Below are 27,851 nucleotides of genomic sequence, written 5' to 3' on the forward strand. Positions count from 1 at the left end.
GGGCACTTATGTTATGAAAGGAAAAAATTGATGACAAGCTCTTATTTTTAAAGACATGAATAGTTATAATATGTGTCGATTAACGTTTTTTAATTGTTTACTTTTTAGTGGCTTACAAAACTACAAAGGGGATCTTCTGTGGGGAAACATCAGTTTTATATTATCGTTTTTAGCTGTCTTCTGCTTCACGCAACGATTTAATACGAGTTAGGTTTACCTTTACTGGATATTTTATTTTGACGTTCCCGTTCTTAGCAATCAGTATTTGCGCTTGTACCAAGCATCGCAAAAGTTAAATGGTATTTACTTGATTTTAATGTTATAGTTTATGTAAATTCTATCTTCAAACTGATGGAGCGAGCATATTTATAACCTAGAATATTAGCAGTCAGTAAGAGAGACTGCATTTAATGGTAATACACGTAAATAACAGGTGCATGGTAAATAACTCCATAATAAAAAAATCTTTTCATCTCGATACAGTTTTCTTTTCTTTTATTTGTTTAAATTAACATGTAAGATTACTGATAATTTTTACAAATTTGAAATAAAAAAGAAACGTCAAGTATTAGCGTTTTCAGAAAAAAATTCAGTATTTAAGATGTTGTTACATACGACGTTCCATAGGCATTTTTGAAATAACTTAGAAAATAAACACATTTGAAATATTGTAGTGAGGTTTGCACACAAAGATATGTCGTACACTTATAATGTTTTTGGCAGAATAGTAAATTTTAGATCAGATTTTCATTGATAGATGTAATTACTAATAAATATCACAATATCCTCCATAAGATCTTGTGATGTTGGGAGGCCCCCAACTTGTCAGCAATAGTAGTAGTGACTGCTATGAACTGGAAATTAAACAGACTCTTAGGAAGGGTTTAACTCCCTTTTTATTTCACTTTAGAAATTACAGTTGCGTTCACTTGACGCTCAGAAACTACGCCGACCCGGCGGTTAAACGAAAATAGAAAAGTACAACTAAAAATAAATGACAGGATGAATAACTAACGAAGTCACTATCTACGAGGCTCTATAATCGTAACTCTCTTAACCGCGTTCTAAGATACAGCTGAGATTCAGAAAACTTTCTGATTAAGAATTTGAAAGATTCACCGAACTGTCTAAAATAGGCACACAGGCCGAAACGCGCGGTTCTTAAACTTTCTACCAAGCAACCTGCACGCTCGTGATTCAAGAAGCACACTTACAATCTCGCTTCCCTTCTATTTAAACTCAATTACTTCTGCCAATATTTGAATAATCTGCGCGTTCTATTACGATTTACATACTCTGGCATTGGCAATTCTAGGGGAAAGTAAAGGCTTGACAGGAAAGATAGCTTAAAATAAATATAAACCCTACATTTGCCGCTGCCAGAATTTGGTAAACTTGGAAGCAGGTCCTAGAAAAGACCTGTTGAAAAAGGTTCCACATTCTGATCTAAAACTCAAGAGTCCCGTTTACATAAAATAAACTGTTTTCTCAAAAATTAGAATCATTTCTGTAGATACATAAAATTACCATCTCTTCTTACAGGATCCTTTCTGGTCTTCAGCAATCAGTCTTTTCTCTTCCTTCCAGCATCTGGAAGGAATAAGTATCAGTATCTTCTAAATACGTATACATTATGATTTACACTTTCTTAACACTGGATAAAGTTTTCGTTTTCGATCGTTTTATTTTCTTTAATTAACTGCTTAATTCACATTCATTCAAGTATTCAAACACGAATTTAACTTACCCTGGTTCTCCACCATGTGTGGTGTCAAACGGGAATCTTCGTGTTTTTGTATTACAACACTTCCCCTAACCATAATGATTCGTTAGAATTCAACGACCAAATAGACACACCTTAATCGACATACTGAAACTCGATGAGCTATGTTTAATATTCTTAAAATTCAAGTGTAGGTGGAGAACCCTACAAAACACATTCATTCTAATTCCCCCTCATTCATGTTTAGACATGCAGGCTTTCGCTCTAAAGCATGATTTTATCTACAGTTTAATACTTAAATTTGAATTCATTTCTTTCGAGTATTTACATTTAGCATCTAAAATTTTATGCTTCTAGACTAAATTCTACTTTTACATAACATTCAAGTATTTACGTATATTTGCAAAATTCTAATACATATGATTTTTACAATTTACTATAAAATGAATACGATAAAAATAAAATTTTACTTCACTCATTCTTCGCCAAGCTGGCGGCACTAAAACTAAATTTTTCATTAATACAAGAATACGAAGTTATTTTTATCTTCGGCCAAATTCTGGCTTAACATAACAGAACCAGTCTTTCGACCAACAGGAACTGCTTGCTGCTAGATTTTACACTTAAAGAAAATAATGCTTTTGCATTAGCTAAATAAAGTAAAACAAAACTAAGTCTCAACCGAAACAAATTGACTTCCGTCAAAACATAGAACTTCGTATTTACGCATAACATTTCGGAAGAAAAGAAAAATTTATAGGAGATTTTAACTTATCTTTGACTTTTCGATGCTTGGAACTCCGACATCCTCTTCTCACAAAATTGATCCAAAGTTATGGAATTCATGGACGTCAATCTTTGCTTTTGGGTTCTTCTAGTTTCCTCCATGGTGACTTTTCGTTTTCGCCCTCTGTACACCGGCCTCTTGGGGTGATAGTCTTGAGGTTCCTGTCTTTTCCGTTTTGCCCTGGACGGCTGGTCTTGGCGGGCTCCGGTCTGGAATCTTGCTTGAATTTCTTCTGTTGGTGGCAATCTTTTCGTTCCTCCTTCTATCTTTCTTTTCTCGTGAATGGCGGCCTTGTTTGCTCCTGACTATCTGGCCCTGTAAGTGGTTTCTTTGACTCAGATTTTCTACTGCGGGACGTTATAACTGGTCTTTTCCTATTTACCAAGGATTCTTTACGCGGCGGCGTTGATTTCCTGCACTTCTTGAATGCTGGAGTCTGACCATTTTCCTTCCTTCTTTTCGGGACCCTAGAATGACTTGTAGAAGGGCTAGGTTCCTCTTCTGTTCTCTGCTTCTTGAGTCCTGCAAGAAACTTTTAAGGATTTAAAAATCATTTACATTATAATATTTTTTCACCTGGTCGGGACTTGCTTTACAGATTTCCCCTCTCTCGTTCTTAAGGTACAATACCACTCCCTTGATATCCTGAATTACATAAGGGCCTTCAAATTTTGGAGCCAACTTTGCAGTGAAATTGTCTGGGGCACTTGATAAAGAAAATTTCCGCTTTAACACTTTATCCCCCACTTTAAAATCTGCTTCACGGCGTTTTCGATCATAATACAGTTTCTGTCTATTTCTTGCCGTATCCGAACTTTTAACCGCCTGATTCTGTATATCTGATTATGTATTTCTGTATATCTTTTTGCTTGAATTCTTCCTCTCTTTGTTGCACAAAGAATAATTTATCTAGTGGTGTAATTAACTTCCGTCCTAAAAATAATTCTGCTGGAGTTTTTCCCGTAGTATCATGATTTGCTGTTCTTAAAGCATAAGCTAACTCATTTATGTAGCCATCCCAGCGCTTGTGATGTGTGCAAACATAACTTCGAATTATTTTTACAATATTTATATTAACTCTTTCTGCGATGTTTGCCTGTGGTCTATACGGAACCGTTTTGATATGGCGTATGCCAAGTCCAGTGCAAATGTTTTCAAAAATTTGGATAACGAATTGTTTACCATTATCGCTAATGACTTTTATCGGTGCACCATATTTTAAAATGTATCTGTGTAAGAATGCATCTGCGACTGTTTTGGCTGACGCGCTTTAAGTGGAACAATTTCTGTCCATTTTGAAAAATGATCTACAATTACTAAAAGAAAACGATTTTTATTTAACTCACTCTGGGGGAAAGGACCAAAAAGATCTATGCCTAAAATTTCATTCGGAAATGTAGCGCGAATGCTATTTAAGTACCCAGCCGAGCTGTAATTAATATCATTTATTAACTGACATTGATTGCAGGACCTGACATACGCAGTTACTATTTTGTATAATTGCGGGAAATATACCGCATCGCGTATTCGCGTCGTGTAATTCCTTCAAAATGCTTAATCGAAGCGAGGCTGGGATGACTGGTTTATATTCAAAAATTTCTTTTGTTGCTTTCGTATAAAACAATAAATTATCTATTATTTCATAGTTTTCTGCTCTACTTCTTATTGAATCGATATCTGTGTGTTCAAAGCTTTCGGGGTCTTTCAAATACGCATAGATAGTCCAAATTCAGGATCAGTTTCAATTCAATAATTGTTTATCTAGAATCTAAAATTTTTGAAGTCAACACAGCGCATTTGAGTTCATTGCCTTCATCGTCCAGTTTTATACGAGATAGTGCGTCAGCAACATTGTTTTCCTTACCCGGTTTATATTTAATTATTAGGTTATACTCTTGAAGTTTTAAAGCTCATCTTATTAACCTGGGCGTTAGGGTTTTCTCCGAGTAAAGTCTACCAACAGCCGCATGATCCGAAAAGACTGTTACTGGCGCTTTGCCGAAATAGACTCGAAATTTGTGTACAGCCATTAATACGGCTAATGTAGCTGTATTTAAAGTTTTACTAAAAATGCCAAAGGATGGCAATTCTGCATGAAAACCGCACCTACGGCATAGTCCGACGCATCAGAACAGGGGCAATGATGAGTGCTTCTTTTAACTTTTCAAAAGATGTATTTGCTTCTGCTGTTCACGTAAACTTATTGTTTTTCTTTTAATTACTAACAACGGTTCGAAAATATTCGCGAAATTTTTTATGAACGACCGATAATAAGAACATAACCCAAGGAAAGAAGAAAGTTTCTTGGCGGTATTGGGAGGTGGGGAATTCTTGATAGCTTTTATTTTTGAATCCTGAGTTTCTACACCCTTTTGCGAAATTTTATAACCCAGATATTTAAGTTCTTTAGTTGCGAACTTGCATTTTGAGGCGCTAATTGTAAGACCGGTCTCTTTGAATAATTTAAAATCCTCTTCCAAGTCTTAATATGGTGCTCCAACGTACTACTCGTTATAATTATATCATCTAGATAGATTAAAGTCGATTTTCCTAGGACAGGCTTTAGAACAATGTCCATAGCTCTCTGGAATGTTGATGGGGCCCCACACAACCCAAAGGGCATGCGTAAAAATGCATAAGTTCCCGATTTTGTGATAAACGCGGTTTTATGTATGTCTTCGGGTCTCATAGCTATTTGATAGTAGCCCAGACGTTAAGTCCAACATAGTCATGTATCTTGTAGACGTAGTCTTTCTAATAATTTCCTCTATAACCGGCAAAGGGTAAACGGGGAACTTAGTAACTCTATTAAGTTTTCTGTAATCGATAGCAAACCTCCAAGCCCTTTTATCCGAGGGAGGGAAATCATTCTTTTTCCTACATAGTACGACTGGACTCGCGTACTCACTATTTATGGGCGTTATTATCTGGTTCTTCAACATTTCCTGAATGTGTTTTTCAATTATTTGTTCTTTCTGTTTATCATACCGGTAAGGTTTAGTCTTACAGGGTTTGTTGGCAGTTAATTGTATATCACGCGTAACAATTTGACAATTACCAGGCCGTTCTGAAAACAAGTTCGAAAAAGTACTCACCACTTGCTGGATGGCTTGGCTTTCATGGTCATTCAAATGGCTAAGGTCCACTTGCGGTTGTTTCACTGGCCCACCACCGTTCCGTTTGACGATTTATTTTTCGGCATAAATCATCTATCTGCGAACCTTAATAAGAGTTAGGCCAGCAGTCAGACGGCAATTGTTGCAAATCATAATTCATTATATTGCATTAATATTACAAAATATTGCTCCAAAAGTACACAATATTTTGTTGACATTGGGTGGGGGGGTTAGGTCATTAATGTGGGAGTGATTCTCAGGTTACTCTGTGTTGAGTGCCTGCAGGTAGCGTATCTGACTCCTTATAATGTTTGGGTAAGGTTGCGAAGTTGCGTACTCCTACTGCATTTTAAACATATTTATTATTATAGCTAAAACTCCTTTACACACACACATATATAATTCATAGGTAACATCGATAGGTATTACATGAATTATAGTCGTCGTGGTATGAGGAGTCTCTTAACGAAATTCTCTCTAGTCGAGAGCTCACGAGCATTGTAGGTCTCTCTAGAGTTCGGGAGCATTCTCTCATGTTACTCCGATGGTGAAAATCTTCAAATTGAATTAGTCACGTCTCCTTAATTTTACAGTAGCATTTTACATCCTCTGATTCGTTATATCTGAAACGATATCAGAGGAAAAATCAGATCATTGGTTCATCACCCCTCCTGAAATCGACAGGCTTTGGCGACAGACACTGTGTAGAAAGTTAAAATCTACTGACACTAGACATGAAGTTATGATTCTGCGATGTCAAAAACATGTCGTGTGACACCTAAAGGCTTTCTAACCATTGATTCTATTTATTTTAATTATTATTGTGCCGTTAAAGTCCATTAGGTTATATCCTAATGGTCGTATTTTATTATGTGGTTTTTAACTTGGCGCCCCCCTGGAAAAGTCATAAAATCAAATCGATTAGGTGGATGGGGGCTGAGCCTCTTTCTTTCTGTACCTAAAGGCTAGGAGCCGTGAATTTCAGGGACCGCAAACACGACTTACTTATCTCTGTGTGTTCCGCCGCAACATGAAATATTATAGTTAATTGCAAAATTGGATGGCATTATAGTTTACAGTTTTATTTGTAAGAACTAAAAAGAAAAGCCAGAAATTGCCATTTGCTTCAGCTCATTTTATCCAACCGTTTTACAAAATGGGTACGATGGCAAGAACACAAATAGAAATACAAATATGCTCTAAATTTACATACGTAAGAATACATTGTGACAAAACTACACCTACAGAATACATATATAACAAGAAACACTAAACACTAAGAAAAACAGAAATTATGATGCACTAAATGCAGATGATACACTAAATGTACGTATCCCAGAAAATGCCTAAATACGTCTGTTGCTTGAACTAAAATGTATAAGGTATTTCTCCCGCCTTCTTAGCATGCCTCCGTGGTGTAATGGTCAGCACGCTCGGCGCGTATTCAAGAGGTCCGAGGTTCGAGTTCCGGCGAGGGCATTGCTCATTTTTCATGTGTTCTGCTTCTAATTAACCTAATGTCTCTACAACGTTATGCACGGGAACCACCTAGGCGCTTTATTCACATTAAACATCGGGAAAAATAGGAAAAACACCCATGTTGCCAGTCCGTCCACCAGGATTCGAACTCGGGAATAACTACTAATGTTGAGCTTTTTGGCCAATGGTGTGAAGTTTATTTACCTGCTTCTTTGCATATATTATTATATTTCCTACAAAATCTGATACAATATACTTCTTTCAAAAAGATATTTAGAATAGATTTTGATCCTGTAACTAATACTTTTCCTAAGGTTACATTTGATAAAATCCGCAGCTATCTGTTGAAGCTCTTTTGTCTCGATAATTTTAAGTACGTTCATCTATGCACTATAAAAGTAATACTTATTTTAATATTTCCTTCTTCCAAATAAGCGTACTTGCATTCCATAATGTAAATTAAATTGAAAAATCAAAATTTCGTTTTCCGAAAAAGCTCACATTGGACAACAGAAGATGAAAGTATTTCCGAAAAATGTGAAACCCGGATATGGAAGGAAGATGAGAGACTTTATTTCCGATTAGAACTACTGATTTGCGCCACACCATTTCCGGAATTGAAGGTAACCATATCCGCATTTTATCACTGATTCTGTAAAATTTAGAGAGCATTCCAAATGATGGATCTATTTTAAACTATTCGAAATACATTGCGATTCCTTTCTGTCTGAGAAATTATGTCCTTACCGATAGGAAGGAGAAAAGATTTCAGTTTTTAAGAACTTTTAAATAAAAATCTTAGAATATAGACTATTATAATGACTGAAAAACTACAGTGTGCCCCGGTTAAGACAAATACATGATCCAATAAATGTTGAATATGCAAATTTGTCTTTGCTGTTGGCAACAATTACTCACATTCTTCAAACAATGACAATTTCAATTACAAAACGTTCATAAAATAGATAATACATCATTTTAGAGGAAACTATTAAAAACGAAATAGTATATTTTTATAAATATGCTGATGTAAGAAGCAACGGAAACGAGACACTTCTGTCCATAACTAGAAAACTGAAAATATCAGAATGCTCTGCTCAACAAGTTAATTAAAATTTTATAATAAAATGCAGGCTCCAAAATACAAAAATGTTCAGGAAATTAGAGAGTGGATATGAGTTAAATTTTATAAATAATTGTTTTCATTCGAAAGTGGGGAAAAATTTATCGTTGATGATAAATCATAACGTTATATTTGTGCAAGCACTAAGTAGCCATCTAATTTTGATGTCCTAAATATTCACTGCTAATGCCTTTAAATGGCTAGAATATGCATTTTAAATGGAAACTAAATACAAAAGTCCTCTAGAAATAAAAAATTGAAAACAGCTGACAAAGAGATTAAAATAATTACACATACCTGTCACTTGAATTTCATTTTTTTTCTTCCGAATGTTCAACCTTACACAAATGTATTACCATTTCGCTGAATTATTAAGTGCTTTCTGATGGTTTCTGATAAGTAAGAGCTTCTATTGTAAGTATAAAAGTTTTATATCGTGAAAGAAGCTTCTTTCAAGATCTACTACAGTTATTAGAACATACTTTGAAAAAAAAAAGTGCATTGCTTATCCTTAGTTTAAAAGAGGCTGCTTCTCTTGTCAAGATGGTGGATATTTTCAGCCTAGTTCAGAATCTACAAATTTTAGCCAAAATAATGCTAAATTTTGTAACTTTGCGTTTAGCGGTTTCTTTTTCAGTGGCGGGTTCTAACTGTTTATAGGCTTTCACCACTACTAAGGCCGGAAGCGGTGGCCTCTTCATTATGGAGGGACCTATTAGAGTACTACTGTTGCCTCCTATGAAGGAGACAGACAAATTAGATCCATGCCTTCTCCGAGATCCAAACCCGGGCCATTCGGAACGGTAGTCAGTGTCACTAACCACTTTCCTGCCTGGACAGTGGCCTTTTCTAAGACGACGCCAGATTCATTAAAGTAATTTATCATATCTACAAGTTCCATACTTTGCTTTTGTAAGGATTTAAGGGGTGTTGGAACCCAAAAATCTTCAAAAAATTTTGATTTAGGAATTTTGCATTTTAAAATTCTTTACACGTTTATCTTTCCAAAAATACCCTTCTTTAATATCTTTGAAAATTAGAACTGTAAAAAATCTAGTTTTAATTTTTCATCGACTGCTTTGATCAATGAGGACTTTTACATAAAAACGCGTTTTTCTCCAAACATGACTTTTTTATACTCGATGTACCTTTTCTCAGGAACTACTGCTCACAGGTATCTAAAATTTTTTATGCTTATTGATTAGGTTTCCTAATATTTACTGAATTGAGCTTTTTGTGATAAACTAAGAAAAAAAAATAATTTGTGTGTGTGTGTGTGTGAAAAGGGCTCAATTTTTCTATGCCTAACAAAGTTTTCTGTAAATTACTCTAAAATTCAAAATGTTTCGAAAGCTCATTTCAGTATAATCAGATAGGTATACTTTAATGACACAAAAACTTTAAAGCGTGTATGTCTAGCACATTTTGAGAAAAGGTACATCGAAAATGGCCAATTTAACGTTGTCGGTATAGGGGTTGCTGATACTCCTTAACAGCTGAAATTAGGATCCTGAAATAGGATCTGATGTACATAAAGTTTCCTTCGAGTTCGAAATTTAAAACATTGCCTATGATATGATAAGAACATTTTTTAACATTAGATACAAGCTTATCAATATAGGGCTAATTTTCACAAATTTCATCATTGAAAAGTCAGCGTCTTCAGAGACTTACGCGAGTAAAACAAGACACATGCGCTAAATCACGTCTTTCGCGTTCATGGCGTTCATAACCCGATGGTCACTTAATGAATAAAATGGAAATAATGGAATGAATGGAAAGATTCAAAATTATTCATCAGCTTATCACCGACGGTGAATATCAGCTAAGCAAAACAAAAAGGGGGGGCAGGGGCTATTTTGATTGAGATAGAAAACCGCATAGCATATAGATATGAGTATGTAATTCCAAGAATGTGTTTGTGAAATAGTATTTCTTCCCTTTCGCATGTAATATTATGTAACTGGACATGCGCAAAAAGTCTTAGAGAGCAAAGAAATGACGTTAACATTTTCTGTGTTACCTTTATTTAAAATTAAATTAAAGCAAAATTCTTAAAAGTAGCCCTCATACCTATGGACAAGCCTATTGTGATAGGTAGGGCTAACAAATTGCACAATCAAAATTTTTTTTTTGTGAATACGTCCTGCCTGCCTAGTCAGTATGAGTTCATAGTAGTTTAGACAATGATCAGGCTAAATGTTCTCTGAAAACTCAGAAAGCTTTGCAATTTGTTTATTTTTAGTTTAAATTAAAATAAACTATTTAATGATTTATCAAACATGCAAAAATGTTTTGAAATTAATGTCAGTCTGAATATTTCATATTTAGCTATCAATATATTTTAATTACAAAGTCTAATCAACAAAAATATCTTGGAGGTATCAAATAGTAAATAAATTTTAATTTGAATTTTGTTGTTATGTGATATTTTTATTAGTCTAAAGGAGCTTTGTCCCTGAAAGACTATTGTTTTCGTTTTGCGATTTTGCGTTGAAAACTTTAAAAAGCTGTATCACTTTTCAAATCGTTGCCACCAAATACTATAGCTCTGAATTATATTTGAAGAAATTAAATAACGAAGAATCTGCATAAATGTATGTATGTTTCTCGCATTGTGATAAAATAACGGTACCTAGATCCATCCAATTTTGAATGACGTAATCCTACTGCGAATAAAGGCATCTGAAATCCCAAATTTGAAATTTGGAATTTCTTTTATTATCGATTTCATATTTTGTAAACCTTTAACGAATTTTTTACTTACAAATTCAAGGATTTCAAAGCGAGTGATGGCAACGTTGTACAGAAAAAAAACAGGTATTACATGCGGCCCTCGAGCCATTTGTGTTTGAGATCAGTTACTTGGGGTATACTGTAATACAGTGCTTAAACTTACGCTGGCGTTATTAAGATTCTCTGCGGGAACCAAAAAGAAATATAGGAAGGTAAATCTCAACTGTTATGACCATAATATAAAGTCAAAACACTTTTGAATAATTTAATCAGATTTGGAAATTGTGGCTTATTGCTTCCATTTTTGAGAAAATGAATTCTCATTTTATCTGGAGAAAACCATATTAAGTTGCCGTTAAACGGCCTAAGATGGAGAACATGTGCTTATTAAATGTCTAAGTGTATCAAAACAATTTGCTTGTCTTCAAAATGAATGTTTCATACGAGTTAATGTCCCTTTTGAATGAAAAAATCCTATATTATCTTTTAAAATTAAATATTATTTAAAAATTTTCTGTAGATGTAAGTTGCTGCTTTAAAACATTTTTAGACTTTTCATGGAGTACCAAAGCTGATACCTCCCGAGTTGTCATGAACTTAATCTTGTAGCATAATTTATATCTTTTATTCGCAAAACATGTCGCAATCGCTTCATTTGTCTATCAACATTTATTGCGTATATTATCATTTCAAAAAAACTTAATTGGCATGTTTGGAACTGTAGAGTAATGCATTTTTTCAAAGAAAACTGTTTGGAGTAGATGTCTGATAACGATCAAGGACTAAGGCGTTGGCTTCCGGAGTACCGTTGCTGAAAACAGCAATAACCGCCACAACTTCGTTAAGAAAAACTGAATAATGAAGAGTTAAGCATGTCTAAAGTAAAGAACGAGGACCGTTAAGGTACAAGAGATCGATAAGGAGTAAATATATGGAAGTCCTGAATAAATGTTTTGATAAGAGTACGAATCAGGATCGAACTCGCGACGACGTAAAAACCGGAGCGGAGTGTAATGCCACTCGGCTATTGTCGCTATAGTCTGATTATGAGATTTCATCAAATCGCATTTTGCAGGATCTCCGCATGCTTTCATCGCACAGACAGTTGTACTACAAGTATGTTCCACAAGGTTTCTCCTTAAGGTCTACGTAAGTAAATAACTCAAAAATACAAAGGAGATAATGCAACAATAATACATAATATCTTGCTCTGGAGATAAAAAGGTATATAGATAATAATGCAAATACTACTTAATGAGAATACCAAGATAAACTATAAATAAAAAAGCTATGATACTACTATTACTAAAAAGAAAATAAATTATAATAATATAAAATAATGCATAAAAATAATACAAATAATATAAATAATCAGTAAAAGAGATGTGATGCAACAATAATACAGTACATTAATACATAACGTAATCCCGTATAGATAAAATAGTACAAATAATAGTACAGTGACACATAAAAAACTAATAGTGCACAAATATACAAAACTAATCATGCTAAAAGTTTAAACAATAAATAAAGTTGCGCAAGATAGTCAAAACATCAGAACTCCTGACAAGGTCAGAGAAAACAGGAGGCACCCAAATAGAGAGATGCCCTAAACTCATTGTCTATCTATTGGTGATCTTCTTAAAAATCATAGCTAAACGACAGCATATGTTTGGATTTCATGTAAATAACTTGTGCCAGTGACTTATGCTTTAATATGCGAACACTTTTAAACGTTTATTAGATAGAAGTACTCTATAAATTTTTTAACTATATTATCGCTAGCAAAAATGTTTTACGGTCAATATCAGCAAATTTTTAATTGGTTTTTCATTTAACTCTTTTAAACATGAAAATGCATTTCTCTAGAGGATGCATGTGGTGATCATGACAGCCATACAGTAGACTTGACAATATACGTTTTTCACACACTTAACAAATGAAAGTGACTCTGATTTTGGAAGGAATTCAGCAACCTAACTAATACCTTTCGATTGGCCTAAAGTATTCAGGGTTAGCTAAATGTGCTTCGAATAATCTTAAGTACTTTTCAGTCTTAATCAAAATGTGCCTATTGAGCAGTTTATACTTTTGTGAGCATTAGACTATTAATTTCTTTCTTTATTGTTAACAAGTAACGTATTTTGATGGTCTTTTCCTTTGTTTCAATAGCAAAATTTCGTCCATGAATCATGATTATAATCTAGAAGTTCCCAAATATTTGTAGAAATTTAGGTATGTTATTTATTTATCTAAAGAAACTTACCAATAACTTTTAAGTTTAATATTTTCTCAATTTCAGCAATTAATCAGTGCGTAATAATTATAATTTTCTAAAGTTTTATAATATTAAGTATACAATAATAAGTAATGAAAATGCACAATAATAAGCAATGCAACAGTTGTATAGTAGTTAAGTACTATTTATACATCAATAAGTCGTCAACCGATTCAGCCAATAGAGTTATGGATCCCAGACACGTACCTAAGAAGCTATCTAGCAGCAGCAGACATGTTGTTAACTTTTCATAAAAGCAACAAGCTTGGGCAGAGGTGAGGCATCCATTACGTGTTTGCACACTAAAATTGCGTTCTTGGAACACTTGAGCTTCAATATTAATTGAAAAGAAAACACTTCTTGCTACATTTAAGCGACGTGCTTTGCAAATTAGAAGTACATTTGTGAAGTGCTTCTTTCTTTAGTGTGTTCCTTTTATGGTGCAACTGGAAAGCACTTCTGGCTAGCACAAGAAGGCCTAGAGTTCGAATCCTGGAGAAGTTAAATATTGAATTTTCATGTTTTTCGGCTTTAAAAGTATTGAATGTACAACAATAACTGATACATGAAAGGAGCCTATAACACGTCAGGGTTTGTTTTGATACTGCAAATATCCTATGTATGCTCCATGAATCCTATAACCAAACAATAGCCTAGTTTAATTGAGATGTATTCTAACATTTCCGCTGACACAGTGATTACCATAGCAGAACTGATGATAACAAGTGTTAACTGGCAGTAGGTGTGTGTATGAAATTTCAGTCCTTAATGCACTTTCAAAGGATTCAAAGTCACTGTATGTTAGAATAGAAGACCTCGGTAGGGTATGCTACTGAAAGTACGGACTGAATTAATGCTTGGACATGTTTCGTTATGACCAACGGAGCAGACATACGACATTTGAATTTCGTAAAGAAATTAGTGAAGGTTGGGTTCTTTTCTCGTGTCATCTTTTGTATAAATAATACGTTTGAAAACAAAATGTTTTGAAATCTGATTAACCATTTTTAATAAATTTTTATCTGGTTGGATATGTGTGCATCTGTGGAATAATCAGTTTACATCCTAAGAAGAAAGTTACAGCTGTGAAGTGTGCGTAGTTTTATGTATGAAAGGGGATATACAATGTTTTCGCACCAATATGAAAAGTGTACTATGTGATATTTAAAGACATTATTTTCATAAAAACAAATTATTTCGGGAAAAATGTAATTTCTATGCTTGATTTCAAATCTTAAGGGGCACTGAATACAACAAAATGATGAAATATCATAAGAAACTCACCATTTTTCTTATAGAATAGAACTTCAAGTTTGAGCTCCATCTTGTTCTCAAGGGCCGCCTCTATTTCCTGCTTGTGTTCTTCTTTGGTCTCGGGTCCGTACAGAAAAGTGCAGGCGCAGCCCTTTTGCATAATCTGCGCCCGGGGAAAGCCAGTCAGATCGCAGAATCCATCAGAGCAATAGACGATGGGATACAAGTTGGGCACTTGGGCATTGCCGAGCACAAAATTGCTGTCTGTAAGAGAGAAAAAAATACATGGTTGTGTTATTTTCTGTGAAAAATGAGTTTACTTGAGGAAACAATGCTTCGATTCTTCCAAAACTGATTTCACAACTGTCGTATTTTCTGTGAAAATTCTTTTCACTTCATTTCCTACGAGAATTCATTTTTTATGTTATTATGTTGTACCGTAAAATATGAGTGCTAATTAATCATGTGCAAAACTGATAAGAATTATTTTTTTAATATCACTTGGGAATAAACAGTTTGACAATCAAGTACAGCCGCAAACTCTTAAACCCAAGTTAGATTTGATAAAACAATTAAAATTTTTTTATTGTACTGTCGTAGGTAGAGAAACAAATAATCATATCTAGCTATATATTCATTTTTATAAGTACTTAATTTAAGAATGAATATACAAAATACACAATATACAAATAATGATATTATTTTAACTTTGGAACTAAATTTCTTCATAAATATTTACGTATTACTACTTATACGTAATCATCGCTGCATGCAAGTGGCTGGTGAAGAGTATTTACATGAGCAGATTTCGTGGTTCCTAAAAAACAAATTACACGATGCTAAAGTCATATTGAAAATGACTTTATGTTACCTGTTCTTAACACTGTCTCGTACAGCCCTTACAAGTCCTGTTCTCTCCATCACACTAAATATCTGTTCGGAAAAGTCTAAAACCCTTCATAGACAGAAACACTTGCTCGGATCATTATTCGTCGTTACAGTAGGAAGCCGATATTCTAAGCTGTGAACTAATATCATTCCGGAACGGTCTCTTTACAATACTGCATTAAAGAGGAACACAACGTGCTGAACATCGCACTTGATACAGTCAGAAGCCGATATTCTAAGTCGCTAAGTCTGGAATTTGAATGCTCATGAGCATTTTTTCTTCCTTCACTCATTAACATGGTTCTACGGATCAACCATTTTTAGGTATTCCCTTCGCGTTATACACATTATAACAAGAACATTACATAGATCATTCAATTTTTGTCACAGGGGTGTTTATAAGTTACCCGTCCTTCCCTTTTATCTTACTCTAAATCAGGGGTTTCCAACCCTATGCCCGCGGGCACCATGGAACCCGCCGATCGTTTAACGTATGCCCGCCGCTGTGGAATAACAATAAAATGTTTTAGTTTTCAATAAAATTTTATGTGAAAGTTTTCTCATTTTTAATGAAATAAAAACTGCGTCCAACACATATACCAACACAAAGCGAAATGCGACCAATCTTTTTTTTTTTTTTTTTTTTTTTTTTTTAATGTACACGTATTATTAACTTTATCGGTGCCGCCGTCCAACAGATAATCTAAAATGTGGTCTTAGGGACAAAAAGGTTGGAGACCTCTGCTCTAAATCATTGAATTCAGCTAATCATCTTCTAGGAGGTCGAGAAGTCTTCCGTATTTTGTTTTACCTCACACATATTTCAGAACCTTCACAGCACTATTTTGGTCACAGCACTATTCTTCACAGCACTATTCAACACACGTTTCTATCAGTTATCATTCGAAATTCTTTCTTTCCTTTTTCTTTTCATATTGTTGAATTATGACAAGAATATCTATTAGAAATTTTCTTCCCTTGTTCTCTCTCTCTTTTCATCACTCTTTACAATCGTTCCCTCTCCTCATCTGAACAAAAAAGCAAAAGGCCTCGTTTTCAACAATATCTTTACTAAAATCACGCTTGACAATTATCAATGAAAAGCCACCTGGTGCAGCCACGCCTCACTTAATCGGTCAATTTCAGTCATCCCACAACGTTTTTTAAAACAGTTATAGCCATGCAGACCTAAATGCATGGCATCGCACATTTTTTTTCTACTTGGCCCTAAGAAAAGGCAACTAGCGTATTTTGCTCGTCATATACGTATGTGTGGGAAGCCCCCAACACATCCTCATGGCCTGACAAAATGTCTCTGTAGAAAATAATTAGTAGACAGTCTCTCTCCCTTTAATTTCCTTACAGGCCGTTTAAATAATAAAATAGCGCCATGCTCCAAGTCTCGCTATTATGTTTTTCAAAGCTATCGCTGTCTCTGTCCTCCTACAATGAATTCGTTTGCTATATTTCCTACTTTCCTTAACTTTTAGTTCCTCTGGGTATTTTGACAATCACGCGCAAAGAAACCTTTTCTTTTAAAGCAATATACTTCTTCAAGTAACCATCATGCAAGTCGTTTTGCTCATTAAGGCAACAGAAGGTATTTTTTCTCTTTGAAAGAGAAACCGAAGCCAAAAAGATCCTTTATTTAATATCTAATTATTTAACTTTTACCGGCGCCTGTAACTTCCTGCTTTTAGTTCATTGATTATTTTAAGTAAAAACTTATATTATTAAAAATATCTTTTTCTTTGTCCCTCCCCTTTTTTAAAAATTTTAGTAGGAACACATATAATATTACTTATGTCAACGAAGGGGAGCATGCCATTTTCAAAATCAAAATGCTATTTAATATATATTATTAAAAATGAAAGTTAAAGCTATAAAGAAAATATAGCATTGGATATAAACTACTCAGTGTGTTATACTGATCAACAGAAAACTCGTGACTAGTCTCCCTAGAAATATGGATAGCGATTGTATAAAACTAACTTAAAAGTGAGGCTGAATGTCACCTGTTTAAAGGCCTATAATCTGTTTCTAAGTTTGATATTTGAGGAAATAAATTTCATAACTTTTTCCCGGACACTTTAAAATGATTTTAGTACCGTATTCAGTTTCTTTCTGACTCTACTCTGAGTGTGCACATACATAAAAACTGCAAATATATACGGAAATTTTTATAAATCTACTGTGTAATACAGCAAGGGTTAATCTTCTTGAATCTTTAAGAGTCTATGAGGAGAAATTCGGAAAAATTAACCACATCCTCATCAGGAATCGAACCCGAGATCTCTTTAGCTGCTTGTGCTGGGAACTACACCACGTAAAAGTACAGCAAGCATGCCTTTAATTCCTTAAAACTGTAAAAGAATATGATTGGCTTCAAAATAAAAGCATGGAAAGAATAAGATGACATTTATCTTAACCATCCAAACATAATAATCTTTTAAATTCAAACTCTTTAAAATTTCGTTTCTTAAAAGTTTTAGATAATTTCTCCCATTAAAATATGATCAATATCAAATAATATTATCTTTCCGTTTACGAAAAAAATCCACAATAAGTATTTTTAGCAAGGGTACTCATTCATTTCAGCTTCTACGGTCGAATATTAGATTTATTAGAAATTAGAAACTTTAATTCCACCTATATAGTACGAATCGTTATTTTAATAATTTTTTTACTAAAAATAGATGATTCATTTTCGTGTATTTTAATGGATCTTCTTTTATTCGAAGAATGAAATTCGATGGCGAGACATGGTGAATTTAATTTTAAGGAAGAATAGAAGTGCTGTAGTGCGTGGGTGGAGGACATTATCTGTCCGTGACATATGTCGCAGAAAGGTGTAGTGGGCCCTTTCATTAGATGCTAGATGTAGGATGGTGTGTAATCGTATTAGTCAAGTGAAAGATTTCAGTATTATTTCTGATGGTTGTACTGTTGTGGAGCAGCTATTAACATCAAGAATTGTGTGTTATGGCGTTTTTATGGCATAGAAAATTAAAATCGACTAATCTAAATTTAAAGGACTTTTAAGAATTGAGTTTTCTTTACTTCACCAATAGAAAAAATTGGGAGAATACTTAATGGTATTGGAGTTTACAAATTTATTTTCAATTTGCATATATGAGAGAGATAATAAAATTTAAAATTACCTTCACAAACATTTATGTTGGTAAACGAAGAAAATAATTTCGTGCACTTAAATAACGAAATGATTAAAGACGTTCACCGTAATAATTATCCCTAATAAACAAAGGAGGTTTTAAACTTATTTTATGACAAGTCCCTGTCAAGATCCTCAATGTAGTAAAACCCGCTGCTTTGGGAAAGTGGGATTACTTACTAGGAACAGGTTTTAAGTATCTTCGTAGTAGTATGAGAACTCACTGTGATAGATGTTTAAGTGTCAAGGGGATACAATTCTCTTTCTGAGATATCTCTTACGTCATATTTTGAGTATTGTTCAACTGATTTGCATATGTCATCAGCCCAAGCCTTTTTTTTTTGTGTGTATGCGTGTGTATTGTTTTCAACTTACATTATAGTATTAATTTCTTACTGACGAAAGGATATGTCACATCTCAGTCAGATTCACCAACTATAATTCTAAATATTATACTACCTGAATTTACACTTTACTCACTATTGTGCAAAATTAGGAGAATGAAATTTGAATCTCAGCACTGTGAATGTAAATTAGGAAACTGATATGTAATCTCCAAGGACAGAGATTTATGTCATTTTCGTCTAACGAATGGTATTGTCAACTAGTAATTCTGAGGAAAACGTACATTAAGTTTGCATAGGAAATAAAAGATACTAACGTAAAATCTAAAATGTTGTTTCAGTGAAACCATAAGTTGGATTTGCGCCTTTGCTCTTAAAGAGAAGGATAATGTAACTAATCACCGCAATTCCCTTGCCGCCTGACATAGCATCCATCTAGCAGGTTCGTGGTTAAAATTTGTTGATGTCCGAACTGATTTGTATTTCACACTTACACACAGTAGGTATTTAAACATCTATACAACTTTATTTAGAATATTTATTTTTAGTTTTAACTAACCGTACTAAATCTGATTGGTTAATTTTAAATATGTTAATTTGTATTAATGGACACACATGCACATACAGTTTTACATACTTAGAAAACACTGGACATGTTACCGTAAGGCAAAATATTCCTAAGACTGCGTTGTTTATGTCTCGAAAAGAACTGCTTAATCCTATTGCAGACTGCCATAAACGTCCAGTATTTACTGCGAGAGTACTGAAACGAACCACCCATCATCTTATCGCTTCATATGAGATAATTAAATCAGGTCTTATTTCACAGACTTATCTTTTATATTATATGCCACACAGCTTCGCCAAATAATAAAACACGCAATAGCTATTTCGCTCCTGAAGTAACAGATCTGAATGGACAGCAAGGCTGAAATCCGTTGCTGTCTGTCCCACGAACGATAAATGCACTCAAAACATAAATAGCTCCATGTAAGACGAGCAGTTATTTTCCTTAGCCTGACATTGCACAGATAAGAAGAGTATGGGAAGACATTCTTTATGGCTTAGTCCTTACAGTAGGTAATACGTAGCTACTAAAAGCAACGATTACTTTATTCTGTTTCCTTCTGGAAGGGTCTGGAGCTTATGTCCTAAAAGACGCTCCTATTTCCGAAAAAAGATTAAATTTTATTCCAGCAGTTATTCTGCTTCCGTTTCGACGATTAGAAGATTAACGTTTAGATATCTCCAGCTGAAAATACATTATAACAAACTGGAACTCTTGGGTCCCAGTTCTTCATTTTCTAAATTTTTTCCGCACCGCTGAGTTTTGTGGGTGATTTAAATCTTTCTGGGAGTTTAAATTAATAACATCTAAATCTGTGAATTCAGAATATGGTTCTAGAAAAAACCTGATTATTTTCGTGAATACAAAATTAATTTTGAAAAACAGCGTGAATTTAAAAAAAAGGAAAAGAAAAGAAAAAATAAATAAAAAAATCAAAATGGTTTCATATCTTAAATTACGTCCAAAGGGACAATTTTTTAACGTTTTGTGTGTTAGTTTTATTTATTAAATATCATGTTCTACGTACTTAAACCATAAAATTCAATTCAACAGCAGTATCACAAAATAATATATATAATATATATCTAGAATTTATATAAATAATATATATCTAGAATTTCCGATACAGATTCTCACGCGCTGGAGATAAAAATGTTTTTTGTCGTACAGTGATGCCATTGTCCGCTTTGAAATCGTTTAGTTTGTTAAAAAAAAATTCGTTGAAGTGTTACAAAATATGAAATAGATAAGAAAACAAATTTTAACTTCAAATTAGGAGCTTATATTCTATGGAAGATGACGTTATTAAAATTTTGATGGCTCTAGATACCGTTGTTTTATCACAATACGAGAAACATACATACATTTATGCAGATTTTTCATTATTTAATTTCTTTAAATATAATACAGTGCGATAATATTTGGTGGTAACAATCTGAAAAGTGAAATAACGCTTATCGTGAATCTACGCAAAATGCTAAAACGAAATTAATAATCCTTCTGGGCAAATTTTCCCTTTGGACTAAAACTATGATGTTATGTCTTTTCTTCAAACAAAGTACTTTAGAAATCAAAAGAACGCATAGCTAAAAAGAACTTTCCCTTATAATATTTTATATTACTTTAGAGCAGCGCAAGAATTCTTTATTAATATAGTCATGGTGATGAAACAAATTACATCAGATATATAGGTTCTTAATATTATTCAGAGTAAAGCAAACTAAAAAATAATTCTATTTTTTATTCAAATTTATTCTGTTCTGAAAACACAAGGTTCAAAGTTTTTATTCTCGAAAGAAATTCAAATAAGTTGTATATTATGTTTAAAACTGAATATCCCGTACTGAACCTTCATTTTTTTTCGTTATTTTATTTTTTAAACTGTTGAAATTAATGTTGGTTACACATGCAGCTTTCATATTCGAAAGTGAGCCTACTGAGAAGTGTTGGGTACATATGATACAAATTGCATTGGTAGGCCACTTATTTAAATGCACTTAATATGTCTGTTTACTCATATCTAGGTAGTAGTTCTATCCATAATTACAATATTTGATTTCTAATTAAGAGCGCCAGTTGTTCCAATATTTGCTTTAAAAATGGAAATATAAAAGACATCAGGGCGGGAGTTCTTAATATATGTATTATAAACTTGGGCAATTTATAGTACAAACACGGCGCAAATTAAGGAAACGTGTAAAATTGTCTCCAGATAAGGAAAGTTAAATGTGTGTCAAAAATGCATCGGAGCTTAGATAAATTTAAATAAGAGTGTTCGTTTTGATAGCTATGCTTTCAAAGTTAAGAAATGTGATGAGAAGGTAATACGACGTAAATTGCTATGTGGATATTAATAAGATAATAAGCAAATTAAATAAGATTTACATTAGGAATTAGGAATCAATTTATTCAATACTTTAAAGATAAGCCCGGATTTATTTAAAATTATAATAACTGAACTACATCTAATGCAAGTTATATGGTCCTAAAATAAACACCGAAACATATTCGAAAAGTATTTTAATCTCCTGACAAACAAGACAGTATGAAAAGCACAATACCCAACATAAAATTATCTTGTTTTTCTTTTGGAATAACGTCATTAATCCTGGCACATCACATTCAAGTTTTATTCAAGCTTTGGATATCATTGTAATTTTAGCTTGACTTAAATGGTATAAACTCAGATCAATGAAAATGAATTTGATGCAGCTTCTGTCTTCAGTTAAAATTCTGTTCACATCTACGTGTTAGCCTTTTTTGCTTCATGCAGAATGCAATAGATTTGTATTTATAATAAATCTAGAAATGCAGTTTTTTAATATTAACAGCATATGGCACGGAGAAGTTTAAATCTATATCAACTGGCCATGGCCCCCATCTTCACTGAAAAATGTACAGCTGCAGCACCAAACCCTAATCTAAATACGCCAATCACATAAATTTTTATTTGTCAAAGCTTAAATGACCTGCCCAAAGCATGAAATATACAGCAATTTATTACGATTTCAGGTACATAAAATATAAGGCAGATTACTTTTGATCAGATTTTATTTTTCTTCTTGGTTCAACTTCAGCAAATTAGTTAGAAGAGGAATTTCGCAAAATTCAAGAAATTCTGCATTATATAATTAATTAATAAATTAAGAAAAATTTGATTTTTAGTTATTTAGTTGAAAAAACTTTGATAGGTAGAAAAGTATATCACTTAAACCGTAATGGCAAGAAAGCAAGGCTAGTGAAATTTGGAAACTTGAAACTATATCCGAACTCTGCTCTAAGTCAACGCTTAGAGTGTGCGACGATCCTAGAATGTGCGGCGCTTTACAAGAGCTCTGTTCTATCCTAGGATTGGTGAAAGGTGAACTGCGAAGAGCGATCAGTAAGAGCGTCGTATGCGTATACTTTCAGCTTGGAATAGATTCTCTGTTATTAGAATGGAAGATAATTTGTGTTAAACGCTCTCTAATATTACAGACTATTCGGAAATTCAGGACTGAGAAGCTAAAGGCAGGAAAACCTTTATTTCTGGGCTAAAAGGCAAACGAAAAAACTATTTACAATCAAAATCGTCAAAGAAACGACTTTAACACATTGTCCTCTCACGCAGCTTGTTAGAAACTCGTTTCCACGAGGCAAACCGTTATCTCCAGAAGCAAAACATCTATGATTTTACTAGCAAAGGCCACAGCCAGCGCCTAACACTATCGTGCTATTTCCGGCACCTCATATAATCCTCGGTTGGGGTACGTTCTCGTGCGAAAACCTCATAGGGATTTCTTTAGACAGAACTAAAAGGAGAGAAGGTAGGCCCATGCCTACATAAGGGGCGATCAACCGGAAGCCTATAGGAAGTGAACAGGGGAACGAGACCAGAGTGGTCACTGGAAGTCACTTGGGAGGTCACCCTTACAAATTCTGACGCTGGAATGCTGCTTGAATGTAGCTCCTGAGATTAGCCGGGAAATTCAGAAGGGAAATTTAGTTATTATTCCAATAAAAATGTGTGCATAAGGCCTGAGGTTGAACACAAAAAATTTGACTCGACCGTCTCTTTTATGTACTTGCGCACAATGGAATGTTCACGTCTGACCTTGTGACATTAAACTTAATTGGCAGGAACACTCCTGAAATGTCCAGCTGCGTGGTCTGGTTTTAACCATGTGGTCCGATTTTAACCCTAATTGCCCAGATGAATGTAGAACACATTAAAATTTGCTATCTTTATTGTTCAAACCGATTTCTTGGTCCGGTTTCCAGATATCTGAGCAATAAATGAAATAACCCTGCTGAGGAAAACAATATCTGTGACTTATGAGCGATGTACATTGCTATTGTCTGATAAGAAAAAATTAATTTTGACCGTTTGGATGGATTTCGTACGTATTGCCATTTTAAAAGTGAATTTTGAAGATTATCAAGTCACTTTGCTATCAAACACGAAACGGTTTAGAAATGTTCTGAACTGATTTTCCTTCAAAAAACTAATATCTGTTTTATAACCACAAGAATAAATTCACTACATCAGAATAATTAAAAGATAATTTGAATATTTTACAATAGTTCTACTTAGAAAAATATGCAATTTTTATGATAACCTTCAAACTTTTCAAAAGAGTTGCTTCAAGTAATAAGTTTAATATTCAACTTAGGGCCTCACACTTCCTAAACCTAAATCTCACGAAGAGGTTACACATAGAATAGCATATTCAGATCTGTTTATCAATGTGGATAAGAAATTTTGCTGTGCACATGAAAATACAGAAAATCTTTGTGACCTGTGTTATTCTTATTCTCATTCTTTCTCATAATTCCTTATATTTATCAGACACTTTTATAATTTGTTATATATTGTATTTGGAGATATAAGACAGGATTATAATAACACTAATATATTAGTGAAATATTTTCATTAATTAATGTTTAGCGGCATTAGGATGTGTTGGAAATTAGCAGTTATAAGGAAATGTCAAATGTTTTGAAGCAATACAATTAAGTATCAACGTTTATCTAAAATCTGCTGCAGTTTCAGTTTTTGCTAAGAGAGGAAGAGAAATAAGTAAAATTCATGAAAGCAGATGGGATTGATTAAAGCATTATCAGGTGTTTGATATTCACCAAAGATTCCTAAATGCGCCTCATAAATATCCCTGGAAATAAAACAATAAAATAAAAAAATTTTCCATTGCGCTTTCATATAGAGAAACTATCCTTTTGATTCGAAATCTAACACAGGTTATTTCCATGCAAATGTAGGCACAATTATTTATGAAGGAGTCAAGAATGTTATTTAATCTTTTAGCAGCAAACTATCTAAGAACATACGAAACAGCTTGTTATACTGATGCTGGAACGTGAAAAATATGTAATGTGCCTTCGCCGGAATTCGAACTCCGAACTTCCCAATACGCGTCGAGAGTGCTTCCAGTTACACAATGAGATCGTGCGGAAAAGAAGGAGAAAATGTCTTACAAGTTAAATTCTATTCACTGTAAGGCACGCGAAGGAAATCGTTAAAAAAGCAATTATTTTGTATATCGTATTGAAACTTGCTTCTTACCATGGAAACTGCTAATAAAGTATAAATATGCTATTTTAGTAACTGAATAATGTTTGTATTATAACTGAAAAATATTTTTAATTTTTGTGCTTTTTCCGAATAATCTTTTACGTATTTTTATTATCTGTATTATTTTACTTCATTATTTATTCAAGCAAATTTTATAAGATATGATTTATGATATTTATTTTATAAGATATAATTTTACATGATTTGTTTATTTATTATACGCTGTGTCTACAAAAATTATAACTCAGTTTTTATTTTGCAACCGTTGTTCTTAGGTGCATACTGCCAGTTACAAAAATGTTTTAAATGACGCAAATATTCAAGTTTTGGTGCAGGTATAGTGTGTTGTGCACCAGATGTTTTTAATGTTTTAATGCTTATAAATTGTTGTTTTATTAATGGTTTCTACTTATCATAATAATTTTTATTGAATATCTCATAGTATTTACGAAAATAAATTTTCACCTCTACGATGAAGTTAAAGAATTTTACAAATCAGTTACAGCTGTATATAAAACCTCTACGAGTTACGTATCTCTTTCTATTGCTATTTTTCTAATTGCGTATTTTTTAAATAAATGTACCTTAAGATGCGTAAGCATATTAAGATGCGTAAGCATATTAATCATTAATGTAATAAGGTGTAACAATTAATATTAATATTAATGTAATAAGGTGCGTAACGTATATATCTGACCTTTTAATAAATTTAATGGAAAAAATTATGTATCTAAATATTTTATACCACTTCTTACCGCTGGACCGCGCACTAAACTAAAAGCAGACCTATAGACCGCAAGCTGTATTGGCTAAAAATGTAGATCGGTGGACCGAACGCAGAACCTTTTACTACTTGACGTTGGTGGCAATTACAAACGTCAAACCGGACGCCGAATAACGTCAGCTTAATTTGCATGACGACGTTTTCACAACTGAATGATAATTCGAATTTTTGGATATTTTGAAAGTTTTTGGAGCCCTAGGAGGGATTTTTCTCGAAGCTTGCTTCCAATGGTGATTAACTACGCTCTTTACGGAGTCATAATTGTGAATCTGTAAGCAACATTGACGCAGTTCAGTTAAAGTTCTTAGTGTTTTGATAGCATTGAGTTTCTGCTCGGTAATTACTGCTTAGATCTTCACTTTGTGAGCTACATTGATGGTCTGCGTTATTCTCCGCAAGTTGAGGAGAATTTTGCCTTCCCTGTACTTTTCTAGTTGGTCGTTTTATAGCTATCCATCTTGCTTGAAAGAACTGTTATTTTTCTAATTATAGTTTGAAATCATCTGGCTCCTGCGAAACAGACAACACTATCAACATTAAAATGTTATTTTATAATCCCCGAGACGAAAACAATTATCTGGAAGTTTTAGTAAAGTTATACATTATTTTTGAATGATGTTTAAATTTGTTTTCTTTGTTCCTTGCTTGGTTCAAGTAAAGAGTTTCTAATGAAAATTTCTCCTTTGTTTTTCAAATGATTATCCTAACAGTCTTATGTCGTAAACAAAAACTTTCATTTTTGAAGATTGGTGTTTTTCAAATGTTAATTTCCTTGGAACATTATATTTTGCAGAAACGAGGGCAGTTTCGGGTAATATCAAAATCAATATTTTTCGTCATGAAACGTGCAGAGCTACTAGGTTATTTAGAAGCAAGAGAAATGAAAAATGAACAATGCCCTTCCCAGGACTCGAACCGCGAACCTCTCGAATACGCGTCGAGCGTGCTGACCACTACACTACGAAGGCATACTCAGAAGGCGGGAGAAATGCCTTATATACTCCCCCTTTTAAAAAGCCACTGAATATTAGGAGATCCAATCGGCCAAATCCACCTTTGGTTTTTGTTTCGGGCACCACTGTAGAACTCTTAGGTTATTTCGAAGCAGGAGAGATGAACAATGAGCAGTGCCCTTGCCGGGATTTGAACCACGGACCTATCGAACACGCGTCGAGCGTGCTAACCACTACACCACGAAGGCATATTAAGGAGGCGGGAGAAATACCATATAAACGAAAATCGAATACTTTGCTCCTTTTTATTTTGTTGTTCTTTAAAGTAAATTAATTTATAATGCTTTCGTTTCAAAATATTTTATTTCGTCAAACAAAAATGCAAAGAAATTATTTTTATTCTCGTAATCTGCTGTAATGAAAAATGTTATGATTATTTTCATGAAGTACCATAAACCTACCCTGGGCAGCAACATAATTCCGAAAATTTTCCTTATATCGACAAATATTACGCTTTTCCTTTAATAACATATGCATATATTTAGAGCCTTATTATTCGCGGCTCTCCTCACACAGTTACACATCCCCAATTAAATATTCCATACTTATATCAATTACAAAATATTCATTGCTGAATTTTAAGACAGTAACAGAAGTTTCCGAAACATGCCTGTAGAAGATAATTGAATAATCGCTATGCGAACGTAAATATAATAGCAAAAAAACTGCAACTGATTTTTCATTACAGTCTTGATCATACAGTTGATTTGCTATTTGAAACAAAGAAATCTCAGCCCTTTCACTTTGGTTACACCTTTCCGCCCGTGTAGGATCATCACAACGGGATATGATGACGCAGATGCATCAGAATTGTCACATAATTTCCCTTTCTTTGAGTTAATGATCGATTTAATTTCCGGTGCTGTCAAAATAGTTTCGTAGAGCTGCAGTTAAACCGGGCAGTGTACAGGAGAACCTTTAAGGAAAAAAGCTTTCATTAACTTGCCTATCCCTCTTTAAACAAAATAATGCCTGCCGTTTCAGTTCTTGTGAAATATTCAATTGTTGGCATTGTTT

At 33.6% G+C, this 27,851-nt stretch overlaps 1 protein-coding gene across 1 annotated transcript in view; it reads right to left on the reverse strand.

Moving 5' to 3' along the window:
• Elk (Eag-like K[+] channel) overlaps window positions 1-27,851 on the reverse strand; it is a 933,814-nt gene that overhangs the window by 98,955 nt on the left and 807,008 nt on the right. The window contains exon 6 of the mRNA XM_085810949.1: window positions 14,527-14,760. Within this exon, the coding sequence (XP_085667075.1) occupies window positions 14,527-14,760 (234 nt within the window). The remainder of the gene's footprint in view (window positions 1-14,526; window positions 14,761-27,851) is intronic.

The sequence above is a fragment of the Stegodyphus dumicola genome, chromosome 2 (genome assembly GCF_044657685.1).
Source record: "Stegodyphus dumicola isolate Sdum_Otavi_A_Nest chromosome 2, ASM4465768v1".
In the NCBI taxonomy this organism is placed as follows: Eukaryota; Metazoa; Arthropoda; class Arachnida; order Araneae; family Eresidae; genus Stegodyphus; species Stegodyphus dumicola.